The 22763-nt window shown below is 42.4% G+C and overlaps 1 protein-coding gene across 1 annotated transcript in view; it reads left to right on the forward strand.

Annotated features, from left to right (window-relative positions):
• LOC146829775 (nicotinamide N-methyltransferase-like) overlaps positions 1 to 17224 on the forward strand; it is a 47011-nt gene extending 29787 nt beyond the window's left edge. The window contains exon 3 of the mRNA XM_085608492.1: positions 16525 to 17224. Coding sequence (XP_085464618.1) covers positions 16525 to 16960 — 436 coding nt within the window. The 3' untranslated portion in view covers positions 16961 to 17224. The remainder of the gene's footprint in view (positions 1 to 16524) is intronic.
• Positions 17225 to 22763: the final 5539 nt, after the last annotated feature.

Below are 22763 nucleotides of genomic sequence, written 5' to 3' on the forward strand. Positions count from 1 at the left end.
ATACAGTCCTGTAGGCGCTTTACCGTGTCTAGCTCGCCCTCAGGTGTCAGAGAGACCCCGATTTGGGTGTCATCTGCGTAGGAAGTGATCCCAAATCCATAAGCGCTGATCACAGGGGCCAGAGCGCTCACATAAATATTGAATAGCGTGGGGCTAAGTGATGACCCCGGAGGGACGCCACAAGGAGTGGAAAAAGGTTTAGAATGGAATTCCCCCAAGGTGACCACTTGTTTCCTATCTGTGAGAAAAGATCTAATGAGGTCCCATGCTTTTCCACCAATTCCGCACATTTTTAGGCAATTCAGAAGAATAGAGTGGTGGACGGTGTCGAACGCTGCCGACAGGTCAAGCAGAATCAGCGCTGCTTTCCCTCCCTGGTCCACCGCCTCTCTAATTTCTTCCGTTGCTTTGATCAAGGCAGATTCAGTACTATGACCTGGCCTAAATCCGTATTGTGTGGGGTCGAATGCTTGAGTTTCGGCTAGGAAGAGACTAAGTTGCTAATTCATGGATTTTTCAACCAATTTAGCCGGAAAGGGGAGTCTGGCAATTGGGCGGAAGCTATTGGAGTCATCTGAAGGCAGGTTAGGTTTTTTTTGAAGAGGTAGGATGGAAGCAAGCTTCCATTGCTTCGGAAATCGGCCGGTTTCGAACATGAGGTTAATTATGCTCGTAAGCTTCACTCCAATCGGACCTGACGCACGTTTTGCCACTCTACTGGGACAGGGATCAAAAGGGGAGCCAGAGTTGATTTCCCTCATGCCAGTTTGAATGTCTGAAATGGGGATGGTCCGAAATTTATCGAAAATTGGGCTAGCAGCAAGCTCAGACCCTGGGCATTCCATCCACAACTCCAAAGTGTCATTAGATCCCTTGTTAAAGGGCTCAAAAATGCGTTCAACCTTAGTCAGGAAAAAGTTGGCCAGCTCCTCACAGAGTTGTTGACTAGGTTGGACAGGGCTTGACTTAGGTGAGGCCAAAAGTTTGACAGTCTTGAACAGTTCTTTTGCTGAATTTTTAGATTCTGAGATCTGTGCAGCAAAATATATTTGTTTAGCAGAAGCGATTGTCTGTTTGTAGGTATGAAGGCTGGATCTATACACTTTCCGCTCAGCCTCGTTATAATTGCTCCTCCAAGCACGTTCAAGTTTCTTGCAGATTGCCTTTTGAGTTCTCAATTCCTGTGAGTACCAGGGGGCCGAAGGCTGTGCTCTCTTCGGTCGCAGTTCTTTGGTCGGAGCTAAACTGTCACAGGCCCGCTGCAACCAACCCGTATAGTGTTGGCAAGCGCTGTCCACGTCGTCCAGCAGACAATCTGTTGGAGACGATAGCATTTTGTTAAATGGACCTTCCTTCAGCTTATTCCAGGCTCGGATTTTTATATAGTTCTTTCGATTAGCGGCTTCCTTGCCAGGAAAATCTAGCCGTATATCGAAGTTAACTGCGCAATGATCGGACCAGGTTAATGGGAGAAGGCCCCTAAAGTGGAGGTTACTGAAGTTGGAGAATATCCCATCCAGTGTATGTCCTCCCTTATGCGTAGGCCCTATCACATGTTGCCTGAGATCTCCTAACATCATGAGATCGTGTAGAGCAATGGAATCCGCGTCTCCTCTTAACTCAAGATGAAAGTTAAAATCACCCAGGACTGTGAAGGCTGGAGAGAGCATCCCCTCCTCCAATAACGTACCAACCGAGGCCAGGAACAGATTCCGATTCCCCGGTGGTCTATACACCAAACAGCCCTTAAAGGATTCATGATGGGAGAGCGTAAAGTTAAAAAATAGTGCTTCGCATGACTGTAAGAGGCAGGGTTGGAAGGATCCTTTAATGGAATGGTGATATATCATCGCCAGACCCCCACCTCTTCTTAGAGGTCTATCCATATTATAGGAGAGAACATCTGGGGGGGTGGCTTTCACCATATCCGGTCCAGTAGCCGGGTCGGTCCAAGATTCAGTGATGAAAGCTATTTTGATCTCCAGTTCATCCAAAAGTCTAGCACACTCCAGACTGTGCTTGACTAGAGATCTAGCATTTAGCAAAATACATGCTAGGTAGTTATCCTTTTTATTACTTATATTCCCCACAATCCCACGCTTGATGTGGATGGGGGAATCGAAGATTTTCGGGATAGGCGAGTTGCAAGCAGCACAGTAATTAGGAGGAGAGAGGGGGAACTCATGCGGCACCAGGCGGTGGCAGGCCGGGCTAATCTTTTTCCTCAGAGTCAGCAATGTACGAGTGTCGTAACTGAGGATAGTTTGAGTGCCCGGGTGGATCAGGCCAGAATTTCTGGCAAGGGGCGCTGAGCAGGCGCGGACGGGCGCAGACGGGCTTGCCTTAGGCGCGCCTTCGGCGCGCCAGCGGCGCGCCCGTCGCGCGCGTCCGCTGCGCGTTTGCGCCAGGGCGTCGCTTTATACACAGTCAGGGGACTAGCCCGCTGACCTGCGTACACCTAAAATGGCGGCTGCTATCGGGATCCGCCTCGTAAATCAGACGTGCCCCTTGCCAGGAAGTAACTCTACCGGTATCATTCAATGCAATGTAAAAAACAGTAGCAGCAAGTAGAATGTTAAAAACAGTAGCAGCAGGTGAATAAAAACGGAGTACAGTTAAAGTGCAAATATACAGTGTAAACGCTAATCTCACTCGTTACACAGAAGTGCTCCCGGCTCAAGCCTCAGGAGTGCTAGACGCTTTAAAAAAGAAATGAAATATGTCTGTAATGCACAGACAACATCTTGGGTTCTCTGAGTCTAATTGTGGTGAGCAGTATTCAGCTGCAGGTATCTGTACAGGGAGGTTATCACAGTGTCCACCTATTCCAGTGGGAAACAGTTGCGCAAAACAACAAGTAATTTACCAGACGCTTAAGGGACTTAGTTTTGCTTGCTGCATTTGAAAGAGTTCAATAGCATCACCAATAACTTATTTTGAATTCATTGGATGGGTAATGTAGTGTTAAAATAATTCTTCTTGTCTAGATTGATCCACTTTTTCGATCTGTACGCATGATGATAAGGTAGCACTGTGTATGCAAATTCAAATTTCAGCATCAACAACATCTCTATAGTAGATATATTTCACAAGGTATAATGTTGTTTTTTTTTACTTTATTCACATCTACTAACTTTTGCCAGATTTTTCTATTCTTTGATGGAACACCATTTACCAAAATGGTAAGTGATTATTCTATTTCAGTAACTACTCCTACAGTTAAATATTCTTCTTAAAATCTAAAGACAAATACACAACACTCTTCTTTAGTCACCTGGATAGCTCAGTTTGAGGTGATTCCCCTGTCTTTGGATCCATACGAATGATTCCTGAAGTACGTATGTGTTGTACAAGAATTAATTCATAAACATTCAATGATTTAAGCTCTTGTGGAATGGATACCAATTCTATTTTTTTATGTATATCTCTAGCTGGCATTTTTTTATTCTCTAACTTGTCATAGCAGTTCCTACAGATAATTGTTAATCACCAAATAAGTGTGCACCATATTCTTGCCATTTATCATTGTCCTCTATTCTAATTTTAGAGTACACTACATTTAGAGTTTTTGTTTTGTAGTGAGTGAGTCAACAACAAATATAAACTCTGTGTGGTTTTTCAAAGGAAACTGTGTTACACTTTGCATTGATTTGAGTTGAAATTTCTGTATCTTCTACATCATCAGTAACCAACATTTTCCCAATACTCCTTTTCTAGACCAAACAACTAAAACTGAGTATCTTCTTTAACGTTTTCTACCGCTGCTAGTGTACCACACAATAAAGCTCTATTCATCAATCCTAAGCATAAAGCAGTAATTTTACATAGTAACTAACCAAAGTTCATTTTTTTGGGTGATGAACTGCTAACATAATAAATGATGAAACATGCTTGTGCAAACTTTCCTTAAAATGCCTGCTAGTGAATGTCGCTGTCAATTACTATATTTTCTAACTTTGCATGGATCTAAACCTTGCAAAATTGTACTTTTCTTTCTCAGACTTCTGCATAGAAAGTCATGTTTAAAATCTTTAATAAATCAATTGATTTCTGTCAAATACGGTAAATACTACTACAATTCAATTTGTATACTAAGGCTTGTCTACACCTTTCCTGCACCACTTTATCTATCACTTCCTCTACATTCTTAGAACCCATCTCCTCAATAGGAGAATCATAATTTACTTGATTACAACGACCACTTAAATCAACAGTTTGTTCTAATGTATTCTCTTGGAAATAGCTTTCCTCCTTGAAATAAGTATTTATACTAGACGTATGCACCCATACGCCTTTAATAAGTTTCCAAAAATTAGTTTTATTAACATGCCTTTTTCTAGCACTTCTTCATACACAACATTGTTTTGTTTAATATACTCATTCTATTCAATATCAAAATAAATACTTCCCTCTTTAAATAAAAAGCTTTTTCGACAACACTTTCAGTATACTACTTTTGCTGAAATGCATCACTTCTCCTATTATATTTCTTTATTCTTTCCTGCAATTTTTGTATTACCTTTTTGCGAAACATTTTAGCTCTTAACTCCTTAAACTGTTTTTGTCTCCAGGAGAAATTCTATGATTTCTTAGAACATTTAGTACTTTGTGAAACACTTTTAGATAAAACTGTACTCTCATTCGGCATTTTACAATATACTTTTTTCCAGAATCTCCACCGTATTTTGCTTTTCTGTTTCACTTTGAAATGGGTAATACTGTTTCTTTCTTTTTTGTGTTTGTTAGGCATTGTAGTTCTTCTTCTTTTTCAAAACTGTATATCTGGAAAAGTATTAACCAATACATTAAGCTCCAGATTTAAACATCTAATTATTAATTCACTAAATAACAACTTTATCAATGAAACAATGTCACATATCAAGAGAAGAGGAGAGCGCCTGTATAAGGGTATATGAATGGGTATGTGTAGTGGTATGTATGTAAACAGACTTAGGTGTCACTAAATGGGTATGTCAGAGAATAAGAGTCTCTTTATGGTTGTGTTAATGATTATGACACTCCTTTTATGGCTATGTGAGAGTGTATTATATTCTATTTATAAGTATGTGGAAGAGGTGTGGCGCCGTGGCCAGGGCGACTGACTCCGGAATCTGGGGATCACGGTTCGATCCCCAGCACCGGCGGCAGATTAGCCCAGCACCATGTGACTCTGGGCAATAGCTTGCTTAATCTTCCCGACGGCCCCCAGCGCCTAGAGACCCTAACGGATGATTGTTCGTGCTTTACAAATGTGAATTATTATTATGTGACAGGGTGTGTGAATCTCTGTATGGATATTTAAATGGGTATAAGAGTGTCTATATGGGTATTTGAGAGGATGTAAAAGTCACTATATGTATATTTCAGAGGGTATATCACTCTCTGTATGGGTCTGTCAGTACTATATGTAAACAAAGGAGGGAGCGAGGATTCTAAGGAGGTATGTCCATATCCCAGGGATAAAGTACATGAAAAACAACGTGGACGAACCCACTAACACTAGTACTTTTTTGAGAGCCAAAAACCCATCTGTTTCTCTGTTACTGTTTGCGTAGCTATATCAATATCTTCCTGTCAGATTTTACACCTGTGCTTGACCAAATTAAATCCCCCTCCCATCTGTGTCTGCTTCAACCCACCCTTTTATTATACGCCTCATTTAGTCAAACCAGAGTGGGATTACAACATCAGTGCACACACCATGCATGAGACAATGACCTGGAGATAAATATCAAGGATTTTCATTTAACATATTATTGAGTAAAGCAATCAACATAAAAAGTCAACATAAAAAGTGCAACAAACGACCATAATCTGGATCACCATATATTTATTTAAAGCAATTAGGTGAAGACCAGACAGTACATAATACAAAATAGTAATTTGAGGCTACTCCAGAGGGAGACGTGCAGTGAAACAGAGTGCTCAAGAGTGAGAAATATATAAAAGGTTCAATATGTCAAGGCAAAAAACAGGGGGACCGGTTGTGAATCACCGTCCTTAGGTAACCTGGCCCAATTATATTCACACACGATTGTTATATCAGTTCACACTAGAAATCAATTCTAGGGTAGCACGTGAAAGAACCAGAGGGTCCAGGTTAGGTGCATTGGGCGTTGACGTTTCGATCCGACTTATGGCCAAAAGGGCATTTGGTTCCTCGGCCTGGCGGATCTTCATCAGGACTAAAGTGTGCAACCTGAAAAGGGGGGGTTAGCTTAACCTCGAACGTGTGGACGATTATTTAATAATTGACATGTCCAATTTAAAAGTGCATTATTCTCCCGGGAACGCTAACGCAAGCATCACTAACCTGTATTTAGCCGTGTGAATTACTTTCCTAGCCTAAACAGATATTTAGCTTAGCCTTGAACATGTGGAAAAGGTCCCATCGGAGAAGTAACATAATTTAAGTGGACATCGTATATTTTCACGATGGTCATGAACAATAATTGAGCGCTGTTTTTTGCGTTATTTTACTATTAGGAGAGATAATTGGTAATCGTGATTTTAGAATCCCTTTGTTTCCCTGTGGGTGACTGGGAATCGCAATCATCGCCTTTGGCTCACTGGGGTGCATTTATTGAAACCAAGTGTGAAGGTATTGACCTCACTAATTCTAGTGTTTATTAAGTAACTCATGTGTCTTAGTTAGCACATTTTTTCAAGTATGATTATTTTCCTTTAAGATTACGTTTGGAGACGAATACCCCCATATTGGATCAATAAAGGAAACCATGGACTCCTGTTCTCACTTGTAATTGATGGGTGAGACTACTTTGTCATGTACACTAATTGTGTGATGATTTCAGTTTTTAATCTTAGCGCAACGACCTGACCTTTGGTCCCCTTTTCAGGTTGCCCAGTTTAGTCCTGATGAAGATCCGCCAGGCCAAGTAACCAAATGCCCTTTTGGCCATAAGTCGGATCGAAACGTCGACGCCCAATTAACCTAACCTGGACCCTCTGCTTCTTTCACGTGCTACCCTAAAATTGATTTCTAGTGTGAACTGATATAACAATCGTGTGTGAATATAATTGGGCCAGGTTACCTAAGGACGGTGATTCACAACTGGTCCCCCTGTTTTTTGCCTTGACATATTGAACCTTTTATATATTTCTGTTGAAGTTTCTCTCTTCACCACGTCACTCTTGAGCACTCTGTTTCACTGCACGTCTCCCTCTGGAGCAGCCTCAAATTGCTATTTTGTATTATGTACTGTCTGGTCTTCACCTAATTGCTTTAAATAAATATATGGTGATCCAGATTATGGTCGTTTGTTGCACTTTTTATGTTGACTTTTTATGTTGATTGCTTTACTCAATAATATGTTAAATAAAAATCCTTGATTGATTCAATTGAAATATTGGTTCAGGACCATTGTTTTTTGTACCACATAATACCCAGGTCCTTGATTACTTTGGGTTACCCCGTTCTTTATAATGGAGATAAATATAGCAAAAACAAAAACAATGTCACTGAATATTCCTCTGAGCCCTGCCCCAGATTCTTTTTGAATGAATCGTGCCTTGAATCAGTAGTGCAATATAAACATCTAGACGTATACTTAGACTAGAGAGGGAATTTTACACTGCAAAAATAGTATATCAATCTGAAGGAGACACCCCTAATTTACACTTTATCTCTTGGCAAGGAAACTGAACGGGCCATCTCTTCAGTCACTCTTAAGGGTAATGGCCTCCCAATTAACTATTCCAACAAGCACTTTTCCAAGTATGGCGATGTAAGACCGAGGTGACGAAATACTGGACAGGATATAGATAAGTGCATTTAGGAGAGTATTTAATTTACAGCGGGGTTCGTCCCTGACACAAATCCATTTGGCCTTGTTAAGCAAGATCTATCAAGAAGATTGACAGCAGTAAAAACCAGCTGTTCAACCAACTGTTTAAATGAGGGCTTATGGTCAGCACATCAACATAATCAGTTATCAGAGCACCATAAATACCTACATGCCTCCATCAAACAGTTAGATCTCACGCAGCAATGGACATCAGACATGACCTATGACACCTTTAGAAGGGTAACAAACAAAACCACAAAAATGATCTCCACGTTCGGAGACAAAATCAACTTTAGTACCCAGTACCACATGCATGGAGGGTAATGAAATACTATACAGAGTTCTTTGCTGCCTTGTATATGACCATCCCTTTTTTGGCACATATCAAACAATGATTTCTTTCCCCATGCATGGGACACATACCAGGATTTGCAGCCTTGCCAACATGGAAATATAAGGGCCCTACAGCATGCACATACTGTAATAATAAGAGAGATAATCTGTACCTGCTCAGGTCTGCAAACAACCAGACGACAATACCTAACAAGCTGTTTAGTAAGAGAAACACATGCACCTGCAGGGAAGCTGTAATTGCCTGTTTTTAGCTTGTAGCACCTCAGTTAAACTGTAAATTCATGACATTGTTAGACATAGCCTGTTGAAACTTCCCAACAACACCCCTCACCTGCTGACAGAAGTATGAGACATCGCACACAATCATGTCATTTTACAAATGTATAGAATATACTGTGTTTCATAAAAACAATACACTTGACTTGACTATATATGGGTACCTGAGAGGGTGTGAGGCTCTGCATGGGTATGTGTGAGCATGTGAGAATCACTGTATCAGTATGTAAATGGTATTACTGTGTGTGTATTGGTATGTGAGAGGCTGTGACAATATATGTTATGTTATGCTAAAAAACATTTTAGTGCGCACGTGCACTGGTCGGTTTCTTGGCACTGAAAGTAGGAGTATCCGAGCCCTGTTGAGTTATTAGTACGCCTGAATAAAAAGCCATGTCTTAAGGAGTCTCCTTAATTTCAGCAGGTCTGTGCAGGATCTGATGCCTAGGGAGAGGGTATTCTAAAATTGGGGGTCCAACACTGCAAACCTGCTGATGCTTAGTCTCTTCTGGTTGATAGGTAAAATGACCAAAAGATTCCTGTGGCAAACTGCAATTTGCGGGTGGGTTTATGTCTCTCTATAAGATTGGAAACAAATGTTGGGTGGGCACTGTGCAAAGATCTGAAGATGAGACACCCGGTTTTGAAGGCTCAACTTTGTATTATGGGAAGCCAACGTAGCTTTCTGATAAGAGGGGAGGCATGTTGCCATGTCAGGTGATGGAAAATCAGTCTAGCTGCCTGATTCTGCACCAGCTGCATTCTTTTGACTAGAGTCATTGGCAGACCAAAATACAGTGAGTTAGCCTAATTTGTATGGAAAACGACCTGGGCTAAGACAACCTGGACCAGTGCTACTGTTCTAATCTGGGATTTCATAGACAGGTCACAATTGATTTGGCCCCGAGGCTCTTAGCTGAAGTAGATAGTAGATGGAGCTGGGGGGGGGGGGGAGCCCAGCTCAGTTGGCCAAAAGTGTGAGCTCCAAATATTCTGGGCACTGACTATCAGAATCAGTTCAGTTTTATCTGGATTTAACTTTACATGGTTGCTGTTCATCCAGTTACTGATTTGCACCATGGTAGGTTGAAATTCAGAAATGAAGTCGAGCGTGTTGTCAATAGTGAATAAAATATACATTGGCATGTGGGAAGATGTCACAGGTCTTAATTGATAAATGACAGGATGTGTATATGTATGTGAGAGGCTGTTCGAGTCTTTGGGTATATAAGAGGATGTCAGAGTCTCTGTTTCAGTTTGTGAATCAGTATAATAGTGCCTGTGGGTTTAACAGTGTCTGAGTATGAAAATGGGTGTCAGACTGTCTCTATGATTATAAGAATGGGAATAAAGGAGGTCTTAATGAGCATGGGAAAGGGTGTTAAAGTTGTGTATTGCTATGTGAATTGGTATAAGGGTGTCTGTATGGATATGTGAGAGTCTCTGTACGCATATGTGAATGGTTATGACACACACTGTATGAGTATGCGATAGGGGTTGATGGTATATGTATGTGTATGTGAGAGGATGTGACTATCTGTATGGGTATCTGAATGGGGTCAGACTGTATGGGTATGTGGTTAGGGTTAAGGAGGTCTAAATGGGTAGATGAGAGGATATGACATTGTATGTATGGGTATGTAGGAGGGGATGACAGTGTATGTATGGGTATGTAGGAGGGGATGCCAGTGTATGTATGGGTATGTGACAGGATGCAACTATCTGCATAGGTATATGAATGGGGGTCAGATTGTATGGCTCTGTGGATAGGGTTAAAGGTGGTCTAAATGGGTATGTGACAGGATATGACAGTGTATGTATGGGTATGTATGGGTACATGAGAGTCTCTCATTGGGTGTATAAGTGGATGTCAGAGTCTCTGGTTCAGTATGTGAATGGGTATAACAGTGTCTGTATAGGTATATAAAGGAGAATAAAAGAGGTCTGAATGAGTATAAGAAATGATGCACACATCAGTTTCATTCTGACTCTGTAATGTATGCATTACTGTAAACCTTTCTCTGTTAGTCTATGCATATCTATATCAATATCTGTAAAAAGTAAATATCTTTAATTATACCCTGCTCTCTTTGCAACAGCATCAGTGTGAACCAGCTTATCTTAATCTACATATCTGTGTATATCTCATTGTATAACTGTATACATAATAAAATCCTTAATATCTCACAGCATACATTAGCATTTCACTCCTTGTGTTACTTCATACATTGATGTATGCCTCTGTTTTGTTTTCCTTCACCTCTTTTTATTCATAGTTACTTATCAGTTCACTTCACTCTATTTTCATGATCTACTCACTTTCAAAATGTCCTTTGACATCCTGCTCAGTTTCATCCATCTTAATAATACTCAGACCCTCTGTTTCATTTTCTTTTGCTATAGATGGATACACATGCCTGTTAAATGTGATTGGTGTTGATCATGTTTGGTACTCACTATCAGGTTTTCAAACTTGTTTCAAGAAAGCATGCAAAAACCAAACAGAAGAATGGTAAACCACTCTCATCTTCGGCCAGTTAAAGTGGCATCACCTGCTTCCATTGGTTGAAAGTTTTATGGAGAACCAACATCCTGACCTCAAGTTTGTACACAGTGGTGGGAATTGCCTGGACACATTGACTGAGAAAGGACTGGAAATCCCAATGAAGAGTACCTTTGAACATTTAATGAAACTTTTCCCTTACACTGCCTTGGTGTTTTCTAAGATATGCCAGAGGCAGAAATGGAAGTTGTTTTCTGAATTCTGTCCACAGACAGAGAAAGCCAGGAAACATCTTCATAAAACTGTTGTAACATGGACTCTGGCAAAAATAATAACCTGCATTTCAACATTCATGGAATATACAGGAGAGATGGTTTCCTCTTCCCAGATGAACGCAACAGAGTGTTTCTGAACAACTTGAAACTCTGCATTCACTTGTATATGTAGTTATCATATACTCACAATTAACACAATAGCTCTTCTAAGAGGCACGTTATGTCCCAAACAGTATTTGACTCCGCAAATCCATAAACCAAAAGCAGTCATTCAATGAAAAAGAGCACATTTAATAATTCGAGAAAAAGCTTCGGAATGATTTTTCACAGTGGGTATAACATAGTCTAAATTGGTGTTATTTTAGGTGCAAAAGTGGGTTTGCCAATGGGTGTATAAATGTTGTATGGGTTTGTAAATGGGTGTGACAGTGTCCCAAAAGGTTTGTGAATAGGTATCACAAAGTCTGTATGGGGTTGTCAGTATATATGAAAGTCTATGTTTGGGTATATTAATTGATGTGTCAGTCTGTATGGGGTTCTGAAAGGCTGTGACAGTGACTGTATGGGTTTTGGGTTTCATAGAGTCTGTATGTGAATAGCTCTGACACTGTTTGGTTAGGTACATGAATTGGTGTAACAGTGTCTGTATGGCTTTGTGAATGAGTATGAACATGTCTGTATGTGCTTGTGAAAGAGTGAGACATTGTCTGTATGGGTATATGCATGGGCATGACAGAAACTATATGGGTTTGTGAATGGCTGTAACATTGTGTGTATTGGTTTGTCAATGGGTGTGACAGTGACTGTATTGGAGATAAATGGGTGTGACAGTGTCTGTATGGGTGTATAAATGGGTATAACAAAGGTTATATGAGGTTGTCAATGAGTGTGACAGTCTCTGTATAGGTTTATCAATAGGTGTGACAGTGACTGTAAGGGTTTGTGAATGGTTGTGTCACTGTCTCTATAGGTTTTCCAATAGGCGTCATAGAGTCTGTATGGGGTTATGAATGTATATGAAGGCATTTCTATGGAGTTGTAAATGGGTGTGACAGAGTATCGACAGAGTTGTGAATGGCTGTGACAATGTCTGTCCGGATTTGTTAGGAGGTATAACAGTGACTTTATGGATTTGTGAATGGATGTAATTTAGTTTCTATGGGTGTGTGGAAGGGTATAAAAGTCTCTCTATGGGGATTTGAATGGGTATGACAGTCTCTAAGGGATTGTGAATAGGTGTGACAGTGTCTGTACAAGTTTGTCAATGGATGTGACAGTGCCTGGTTAGGTACGTGAATGGATGTGACAGTGTCTATATGACTTTATTAATGGGTGTGACAGTGTCTGTATGGGTTTAGGAATAGGAGTGACAGTGTCATTATGGGGTTGTCAATCAGTGTGACAGTGCCTGTATGGGTGTAACACTGGATGTGTGAATGATTTTATGGGTATAAGAGTGGATGTAACATTATCTGTATGGGTATGTGAGTAGCTGTGGGAAGAATAGGATACAAATATGTATATATTTTTTCAGCTACTTTAATTTAGCGGATCCCCAGCATCGCCTCATGAGGAATCCACTGATTAAACGAATGATCCCCAAAAAATTTGGAGTCATATTTATGGCCTTAATACACCCTAACTCCTAATTGTAAGCATTCACAAGGGGTCAATAAACCTCTCACCTGTCCCCTTCACTTAATATTCACTCTATGATTTCAACAACTACAACCGTTCCATGGCAAACAAAATGGCCTTTTCTGTCAAGGGGCAGCCAGCCAATCAGGAGTTCATCAGTGAATTTGAATCCACATCCCCTGATATAAAAATGTTTTTTCCAGTTAATATCTTCCAAACTACTGAACAGATTTACGCCAAATCACAAAATACATGATCTGTGAACCAAGATTTAGCTTTCTGCCAAATTTGATGTAATTCCGTCCTGCAGTTCTGGCTGTAGTCGTGTCTAATGGTCCTATGGGAATTAACATAGGGAAAACACATTTTGGGATCCTACCTTTTTCTCTGTCCCTGCTACACAAAAGCACCGCAAAACTTTCCAGACCCCATGTGAAGTACCAGCATTTCATGAAGATGTATCAACTGTTGCCAAAGATATAGGCACCTGAATATGAATGCCCACTATAACATTATATATATATACATGTATATTGCCCAATGGATGCCACTTGCCCAAGGCTAAACATCAAATCAATGGGGGGCCTGCAGGGAATCTCCACAGCCCCAGGGACCACCACCTGGGGCAATATACCACAGTGGAGGAAGGCTGTGCCACCTCCCTCCTGAAGCCATAGATTGTCTGGTGATAGCTACCTCCCAGGGCCAGCTCCTGCTATGTACTGGGGTGCTCACCCTAGGATATTGGTGATTACTGTTGCTTGGCAGGAGATTAAAAAGCTCCCACCAAGCCACAACAAATTCTCTCACTTGCTGGAAGCAGAGCATTTGTCTGTTTCCTTGCCCACTTTCAAGCAAGAAGGGAAACAGACAAATTACTTTCCCATACAGGGAGATGTATTTTCAGCACCTCCCTATGTGTGGAAGCAATGCTAGTTCATGCAGGAGGTGAGGTGCCGACAGGCACTGCATGTGCCTTCAGGATACTCCTGCAGTCCAGGTGCAGACTGTGTTCCTGGGGACCCCCAGGAAAACATGGCTGCGCCCCAGGGATTGGCGTTCCGGGGCAGAAATTGACTCTGGGAGAGCGCCACATAGTCAATCTCCATGATAGTATAATGGCCGGAACACTGGGGATGAGGTTCTTAGGGGAGAAATTGGCCGGGGAGAGGGCCATGCAGACCACCACCCTGTACTATAATGGCCGGGCCCAGGGGGATGGAGTCCCTGGGCCAAAATCCTCCCAAGGAGGAACACCTCGCTGCTCCCCTTCTCCATCGCAAAAAGGCCAGGCGATAGATCCCAGGGCCAAAATCAGCCGGTGTAGAGGGGTCATTCATCCCCTCACCCGATTGTAAAAAAGCCAGGACCTGGGGGATGGGAGCCCAGTGCCAAAATCGGTTAGGAGAGGAGAGGGGAGCTCCACGCCCACCCCCCTATTAAAAAAAATAATTAACGGCTGTGCCCTGGGGGATGTGGTCCCCTAGTCCACAATCGACCTCCTCCCCGGGTCCCAAATTGGCCCTAAGGTAACTATAACTCACACCCCCATGCACAGTTTTCTCATAAATATTTTCACTTCAAATGTTGCAATAATATTATCAATGATGTCATAGAAGATCTGATGAGCAATTTAATATGTGGGGTAATTAGCAGTGCATGATGAGGGCTTGAGTTATAGTTACCTTGGGGCACATATTATAGTTACTTGAGATAACTATAACTATAACTTTTGATTCAGTGGTTTTGTGTGTGTAAAATCTGAACCTAACTAAAATGTCCCTGTAACCTTTGTTTTTATTCAGTGAATTTCTATGTTTTTTCATTGCTGTTTCCTAACAATAATGTTCCTGCATTTGGGTGTCTGAGGGAATGTGAGTGTGTGTGTAAGTGGTTGTGTGGGTGTGTGAGTGTGTGGTGGCTATATGAGTGTCTATGTGACTGTCTGTGTGTGGCTGTGAGTGGGTATGGGACTGGCTGTGTGGGTGTGTCAGTAGGTATGTCATTGGTTGTGTGTGTGTGTGTGAGTGGGTTTGCGGGTTTGTGAGTAGGTGTGAGAGTGTCTGCATAGGTGTGTGAGTGGTGTGTGAGTGACTTCATGGGTGAGTAAGGTGGTGTTGGAGTATGTGAGTGAGGTATGAGTAGGGGTATGGATCTCTGAGTGAGTGTATGTTTTTTGCTGTGTTTTGGATTGGTGGATCCACCTTAATCCATGAGTATCTGGGGAGGATCTGCGGCTTCTCTGATGCTGAAATCAAAAAAATGTTGGACATTTGTGGCCCATGAGGGATCCCTCACAGACCCCTCCCTTAGTCCCATGTGGTTAGGGTACCTTTACCGTGACCCCTTCTATCACCTTTTAACTTTATTTTCCCCACTAGGACCGTATATGAATGAACAAAATGGCAGCACCAACTTTCCTTTCAGGTGTGGCCAGATAATCACTACATTCCAGTTGGCATGTTGATTCAGGAATACGAGGAGGATCCGCAGAGGGACAAACCCTATAGATACACATTTAAATTTCAGTTAATATCTTGAAAACTACATAACTGAATTTCATCAAATTACAAAAAATGTCGCTTACTGGACCAAGAGCTACATTTCTACCAAATGTGGTGTAATTCTGTCCAGCTGTTCAAGCTGTATTCATGTCTATAAACCCTAAGGGAATTACAATTGGTAACTCACTTTCTTACCCCCACTGGATGGATATACTGAATTGCACTTACAATCTCAATATTTTTGGCCTTATTTTTATGGACACAATATTATAATCTATCAGTAAACCGAGGAGACATCTAACCAGGTTTCTTTTAGGAATAAAATAAAATGTTGAGGTTTTAGTTAAGGTCTTGTCTTGGGGCCAGCAGCATTTGTGTGGAAGACATTTGAGAAGGATTGCTTTGGAAATCAGTGGAAGAGAATGGGGTTTGAATGAGGTTAAGGTGATGTGTTTCATTGCCAGGGTCTGAGGACACCAGTCTTCCAATATATCAGTATCTAGAAAAAATCTCTCTGGGGACTACTGTGAGTTGTGTCTTAAAACCCAGGTAGAAGTATATATATTCACTCAGTGGATTTTCTGGAAGTGAGGGTTTTACATTTTGCTGTTTCATGCGCTGGTGTGGGATTTGAGTTGATGGGAAGGTTTATTGATGCCGATTAAGATGATTGATCCCACACAGTGGTTTTAATAATGTGTGATGTAGATGGAAGGATCACCGTAAACGTATGTGGCAGTGACCATATTTTAGAAATCATCGATCTTTTCCCATTGCCTAGGAACAGAATGCTCTTTTACATCAAGGAAAACAATAATTCCAAAAAGATGAACTGACACCAGCATGTCTAATAGGAGTCCAGGGAAGGCAGAAATGCAATGATATGTGTATGTGAATGTGCTGTAGTTAATAACCCAGTGACCCAGTGCGCCAGGACACTCCCGGGAGTAGCCGTGCGCTTAATAAATACCTGTTAACATAACATAACATAACATACTGATAGCTGTAGCAAAGTGCAAGACAGAAAGTGAACTGCACAGGCAGTGGAGCGGCCATCTTGAAAAGGTTTATACATTTTTCCATTGCAGCTATGAAGATGGTCCCATTGCATAACAATTGTCAGTCAACAATTAAAAGCATATTAATCACCTTGTATTTCTTTATTCCAGTGAAACATTGACTGAGAAGAAACAGATGTTGCGAAAAAAAATTAAAAGAGCTCTGAAATATGACGTCATGAGCAGTAACCCTTTGCCTCCCGTCATCCACTCCCAAGCTGACTGTCTGCTCCTGGTGCACTGTCTGGAGCACTTTGTCTCAGACGAGAAGTCCTACTGCGAAGCTCTGAAAAATGTCTCGTCACTGTTAAAGACTGGAGGACATCTGATAATGATTACAAAATTCTGTGCGACATTTTTCATGTGCGGTGACGTCAAGATGCCTGTTTTCTGCTTGGATGCAGATTTTGTGAAGGATGCTCTCAAGGGGGCTGGTTATGTCATTGAGGAAGATTACATTTATCCTCGAAAAACAGAAAGTTTGTACAATGTAGCAGATTTTAAATATTTTGCTGTTATAAAAGCACGCAAAGAAAGAGAACTGTAATCTTTCAGTAGCTAAAGAGTAAACTTTCTGGAGGTAAAATTATGAAAAATTAAGCTCACCTGAGCATCAAATTTCTTTCATTTACATTTTCTCATTATATCTATACTTTAAAATTATAATTATTTCTTTAATATTATAGAGAGCTGTTGATAGAACATAAAAGTAGTCCACAAAGCTGGGCAATGTTGAGTAACCATGGTGAGTGAAACCATTAGTGAGTAGTTGGTTCATAAATACAATCAATAAACAATGATGTCATCCTAACTCCTGGACATGGCTTTCTTTTCAAGAGCTTCTAATTTCTGGTGTTTTCTTTTTAATTGTAAACCCCAAGGACCTGGATCCTCTTTCAGGCAATTATATTCATAACCCAGAAGCCTGACAGTACTAGTGCCCGGTTTTCAGGATCAATTCATCAGTTGTACAGAAGTCGACCACTAATTCCACTTCATCTCTGAAAATGAAATGACACTTGGGAAGGTTGACCATGCACTCATGATTTCTTGATATTTATTTTGAAAATTAGGAGGGTAGTTTATTTTCCTTCATTCCTTGGCACTTACTGAAATTCAATATTTTTAAACATTAGACTTTAAACAAAAGACCTAAAAGGTTATAGGAAAGTGGTGATGTTATGGGTATGTTTTCAAGAGTGAGCCAATTGATAATTACATTGGTGCGCATTCGGCTATAATCGAAGATTGCTGCTTCTAGCCCTTGAGCACTCTGGGTGCATTGGAACTTGCCACAGGTGATGGAGAGGCTATGTACATCAGATCTTATCATGATGATACAGATTGGGAGCAGAATAACACCAATTGCCATACTGAGGGACTTATTTAAAAGCCATGTGTACCTCCAGATATCACTTTGGTAACATTCAGCTGGTGTACAGGGCTTAGCTATATCTACAAGGCCACATAAAACCACCCTGTGTGACTTTTCATGGCCATGTAGATATGGAGTAAGGCAAATCGGTGCATGTTGCTGCCTTGCCTTACTCTGCACGAAAGAGGCCTTCCACAGGTGTTGATGTTGGTTTTATCTCTGAACACCCATGGAATTTGATATTGTCCCATCTTAGCAGCATCAAGTATGCATGTGGAGTGTGGCCTGGTGCCAATGGAGTGAACAGCATTGCTCAGAGCTCTGTCTGGCTGACCTGCATCCAGCTCCAAATTGATAAACTGAGACCAGCTCAAGAGCCCCAACTCCCCCCTCCATATTGGCATGCTACTGAGGGTTCTATATCTGCTGTATTGCCAGCTGGAGACTGCTGAAGATGAGGAGGTACTCAGAGGAACCTGCAAGGAAGAAAAATAGTGGGGCCTGTGTCACACAGTGTAGGCCAGATGTGAGTGCTGGAGCACAGAGGCATACCAACTGAAAAGCAATGTGAGAGATGTGAGGTATGCCAGTACTAGAGGCTGCTGGGCCCCCCTGTGTAGATGGAGGCACCGAATTCTCCTTTCAGACATATTGGCCCTAGTCCTTTGAGTTCAAGGGACATCTTGCTGAGCATTGCAAGGAGACCTGGGAGATTGCTGGGTGCTCTTCCTACCCCTGGGCCATATGGCTGCATCGGTTGAGGACCGCAAGATTGACTTTGACCCGGGTCTGAAGGAGTGGCTTGGATCTGAGCAGCGCATTGCCATTCCAGTGACGGCTAGAAGAGGCTGTAAAGAAGAGGCCCTGTCTCAGAGATAACCGATATAAGTACGACAAAGGAAACAGACTAAAGAATTGCTAGCACTTTTCTACCAGCATCTCCTTGGAAAAGGGGGTAAGTAATATGACCAGGAGGTGATTTACAACCTATATCATTTCAGAGAATACTGCGAGGCCTGTGTCTGGGGAGTCTTTGGCTGACAAGATGTGTTTGGGCCCTTGTTGTCCTTAAGCAGAATATTATCGTGAATGGGTTATCACCCCCCTGCTTGAAGCTCTTTCTGACTATCAGTCTGCACTACTAAGGGGGTGGTATGTATGGCCCCTGCCAGATTGATGGCACTGTAATTTATCAGGTGCAGGTGCAGGAAGAGAGTATGTCCGCTAGCATTAGTCTAATATTGGGAATTATGGGCAAGATTACTCACAGAAGGGACCAGGGTCCTGAGAGCAATGCTTACCTGCCAGAACGGGCTGAAGGCAAGTCCCAGCATGCGGGGTCTCCTAGAAATCTGATGTTACAGGACATACTTCAAGCTATGATAGCTTCCTGTGAGAGACTGGAATCCAAAATAGATACTATTAGCATAGACTTGGGCCTCTTATGAGATGATCATAAGCACCTTGTGGAGAAAGTCACTATAAACTAACAGATTCTGAGGGAAATACCCCCTACCAATTCTACAATGAAGGCTCAATTGACAGCGGTGAAATCTAATGTTCGGAAAAGTGGAAATGTATAAAATTGTTCCCCTGACAATAATATCCGAGTGGTCAGACTACTTGAGATTGTGGAGGGCGCCAACATGATGAACTATCTTGAGAATTGGTTATATACAAAGGTTGTGCTTGAGGACCTCTCTACATTCTTTGCAGTTGAGAGGGCACACCAAGTCCCATCGCAATCATATTTTGATTAAGGCCAGTCGAAAGAAGGAGCTCCAAATTGATAATACAGTTATGCAAATGTTCCCTGACTTCTCCAGAGACATCGAAAGACAAAGCATTGTTTAATGATGCTAAGAAAAAACTATGATAACTGGACCCTAAGTATGCAAGGTTTTTCCCTGCAAGGCTGATGGTGGCGACCTCAGACGGGACACAGTTCTCCCACTCCCCACAGGAAGCCTGGGATTGGCTGGACTGCCAACAGGCACCGAGAGCTGACAAGAGCCCTAAACAACAGTGAGTTACCTGATTTTGACACAATTGCAGCGAGGTATTACTGCCCCTTCACAGGCCATAGTTTAACTTGGGTGGCAGAGCGCAATGGAAGTCGTAGACAAGACAAGTGGGAGAATGATGGTATCTATGACGCCGGAGCCGAGTTCTCCTACTCGCGACTCAGATTCTGGACATGGCTCTAATGCTTCAGAGGGCTCAAGCCTGGAGATGCACAAGGTATCACCAAAATCATTGGATGACATTACCTGAGCTATACGACAAACTGGTAACATGTTGGGGGAATACTACAAAAGAATAGCATGGTTGTCACTCACGTGGGACACCTGCGAAAGATACTGATAGCTGAATGTTAGACCTGGCACATTGGCGTGGGTCTCCCTTCCATTTCTTGCTGTTGCCTCATATGTTTTTGCTGCTGTTAGTTGCTCAGGGCACTGTGCCACTGCTGTCCAGTGCCACAGTGCAAGTGCTCCCTATTGTAAATTGATGTATGATTTGTGATTCCGATTGGTTGCTTTGGTTTACTTGTCAGACCCTAGTACAGTGCACCAGGAGTGACCAGGGCTTGTAAATCCAAATGCTGCTGGTGGGCTTGCAGCACTGGTTGTGCCACCCACAGAAGCAGCCTGTAAAAATGTGTCTAAGGTCTGCCATTGCAGAACCTGCGTGCAGTCTGGTACTGTCATGCAGACTGGGCAAGTGCACCCACTTGCCAGTCCCTAAATCTTCCCTTTTCATATCAGACACCCCTATGGTAGGCCCAAGGGCAGGGTGCATTGTAAGGATACGGTAGGGCATGGCCTGGTGTGTGTGGCATGTTCTAATAGTGAATTACAGCCATTTTCATTTTTCACTATTGGAAGGCTACCTGTTCTCCATAGACCAGCATGGGCAGTTTGGTTATTACATCTTATAATCCTAACTGACTGAGGGAACATGGTAGAAATTTGAATTTAGTATGCCTGAACAAAGAATGATAAAATACATCATTTAGTAAAGTTGGTTTTAACATTCTGTGTTTGAAAATGTCACTTTTAGAAATTAGGTATTTTCTTGTCTAACCATTCAAACCTGCCTCTGCTAGGCTGTCTATTCCCTGCCTGGAGTTTGAGTGACAGGGCTGAGGAATTCCAGGAGACAGGCTGAGGTGTCCCAGTGGTGAATAGAGAGATCTGCATCTAGATGGGTTGGAGGAGTTGCACCTGGGACCTGAATAGGGCTGTGCCTTCCCTCCACAATGCTGGCTCCACCTCATGTGGTTCGTCTGAGGTCTCTGCCCTGCACTCTGAAAGGAAAGAAGGAGTCAGATAAACAAAGTTCTCCAGGACTGACCAGAACTGGCTTGAACAAGGCAAAGGCCCCTCTGCCTTCAGAGGACAAAGGATTTTGGGGTATAAGTATTGAGACCCTGATCCCAAGAATTTAGATCACTTTGGGAAACAAGAAGAACCTCTGCTGAGGAGAGGAATCAAGAAGAAACTGAGGAGAGACTATCCCTGAAACTTGGGGATTGGCCTGCAGGGGTTGCCTACTGCCAAAGAAAGGAGAAAGGAACTTTGTGTGTACTTTTGCTCAACTTGTGAAGGATCTCCAAGGGCTTGGAAAAGAGCTTGCCTCCTGCTGAAGTCTCAGGAACAACAGACTTCACCCCCCAGCTCCCCAGAGTCCTTTGGAAGTGCCTGCTGCTCTTGGGCCTTATGAGGGACTGCGCGTCGCAAGGAGCTGGAAGCGCAACTCAAGAATGAGAAGCGTGACGCCGTCGAAACTGTTGTCGTCGCATCGCGTAAAGTGTGTCGCCACTGCAGGATCGCATCAAGCGGAAGCGTCTCGCATCATCGAAGAAGTGTCTGGCAACACCGAAGAAGCATGCCGCCATCGCAGAGATTGTAGCTGACGTATTGAACCGCATCAAGAGAAGAGTCTCGCATCGAGGAAGAAGCGTGTCGCCATCGCAGCCATCATAGTTGTCGCATTGCACCGCATCAAGAGAAGTGCCTCGCATCCACGGAGAAGCGTGCTGCCGTCGGAGCTGCTGTCATCACATCGCGTATAGGGGTGTCACCGCTGCAACATCGCATTGAGCGGAAGCATCGCGCAACGTCGGAGAAGAGTGTTGCTGCCAAGCCCGATGTCGTCGCATCGCGTAAAGTGTGTCGCCGCTGCAGCTGAAGCATCGAGTCGAGTCTTCTCGCAACATCGGAGAAGCGTGCCGCATCTGAAAGATCTTCACATCTTTATTTCTTTGCACCAAAAACTTCATCGCATCAACATCGTTGCAACACTTTCGCTGCGTGTCGCATCTAAAAGGTACATTGACTTAAAGTGTCGCATCTAAGAACTTAAGAGAACTAAGTTAAATTCTACCATCTAAAGTAACAGTATTGTGTGTTTTTGTCCTTTAAAGGTCTTGTGGTAAATATATATAAAGAATACTTATTTTTGATATAAAACCTGTGTGGTGTCCATCTGTAGTGTTGTCACTTGATTACTGTATGTGTTCACTAATGCTTTACACACTGCCTCTGAGATAAGCCTGTATGCTTGTGCCAAGCTACCAAGGGGGTGAGCAGGGGTTATTTTAGGAGTGTAGCCCCTTACCCTGACTAGAGGCGAGGGTCCCTATTTGTCACAAGTGCATACCTGTGCCAACTAGAGACCCCCAAGTCTAACACTAAACAATGGGCTGAATTTACAATGCTATTGAAATAAGCTGAACGTAAGTTCAATAGCTTGGGCAACTCACTGGCTAACCCTCTTACTCATACATAGCATGGAAGAACTTACATTACTGGCTCTGTTTTATTTTACTGTTTGGATGGGTGGTGTTCCTCGGCTTGTCCTGGGGATGCGGAGTTGGGACACTAGTTATTGTTTTAAAATCTTGGGGATTGATGAGTCGTAAAACATTGTATATTGTGCCCATACTGTGCTTATTGGGGTTGCGGGACAG

This window comes from Triturus cristatus, chromosome 5_2, assembly GCF_964204655.1.
Source record: "Triturus cristatus chromosome 5_2, aTriCri1.1, whole genome shotgun sequence".
In the NCBI taxonomy this organism is placed as follows: Eukaryota; Metazoa; Chordata; class Amphibia; order Caudata; family Salamandridae; genus Triturus; species Triturus cristatus.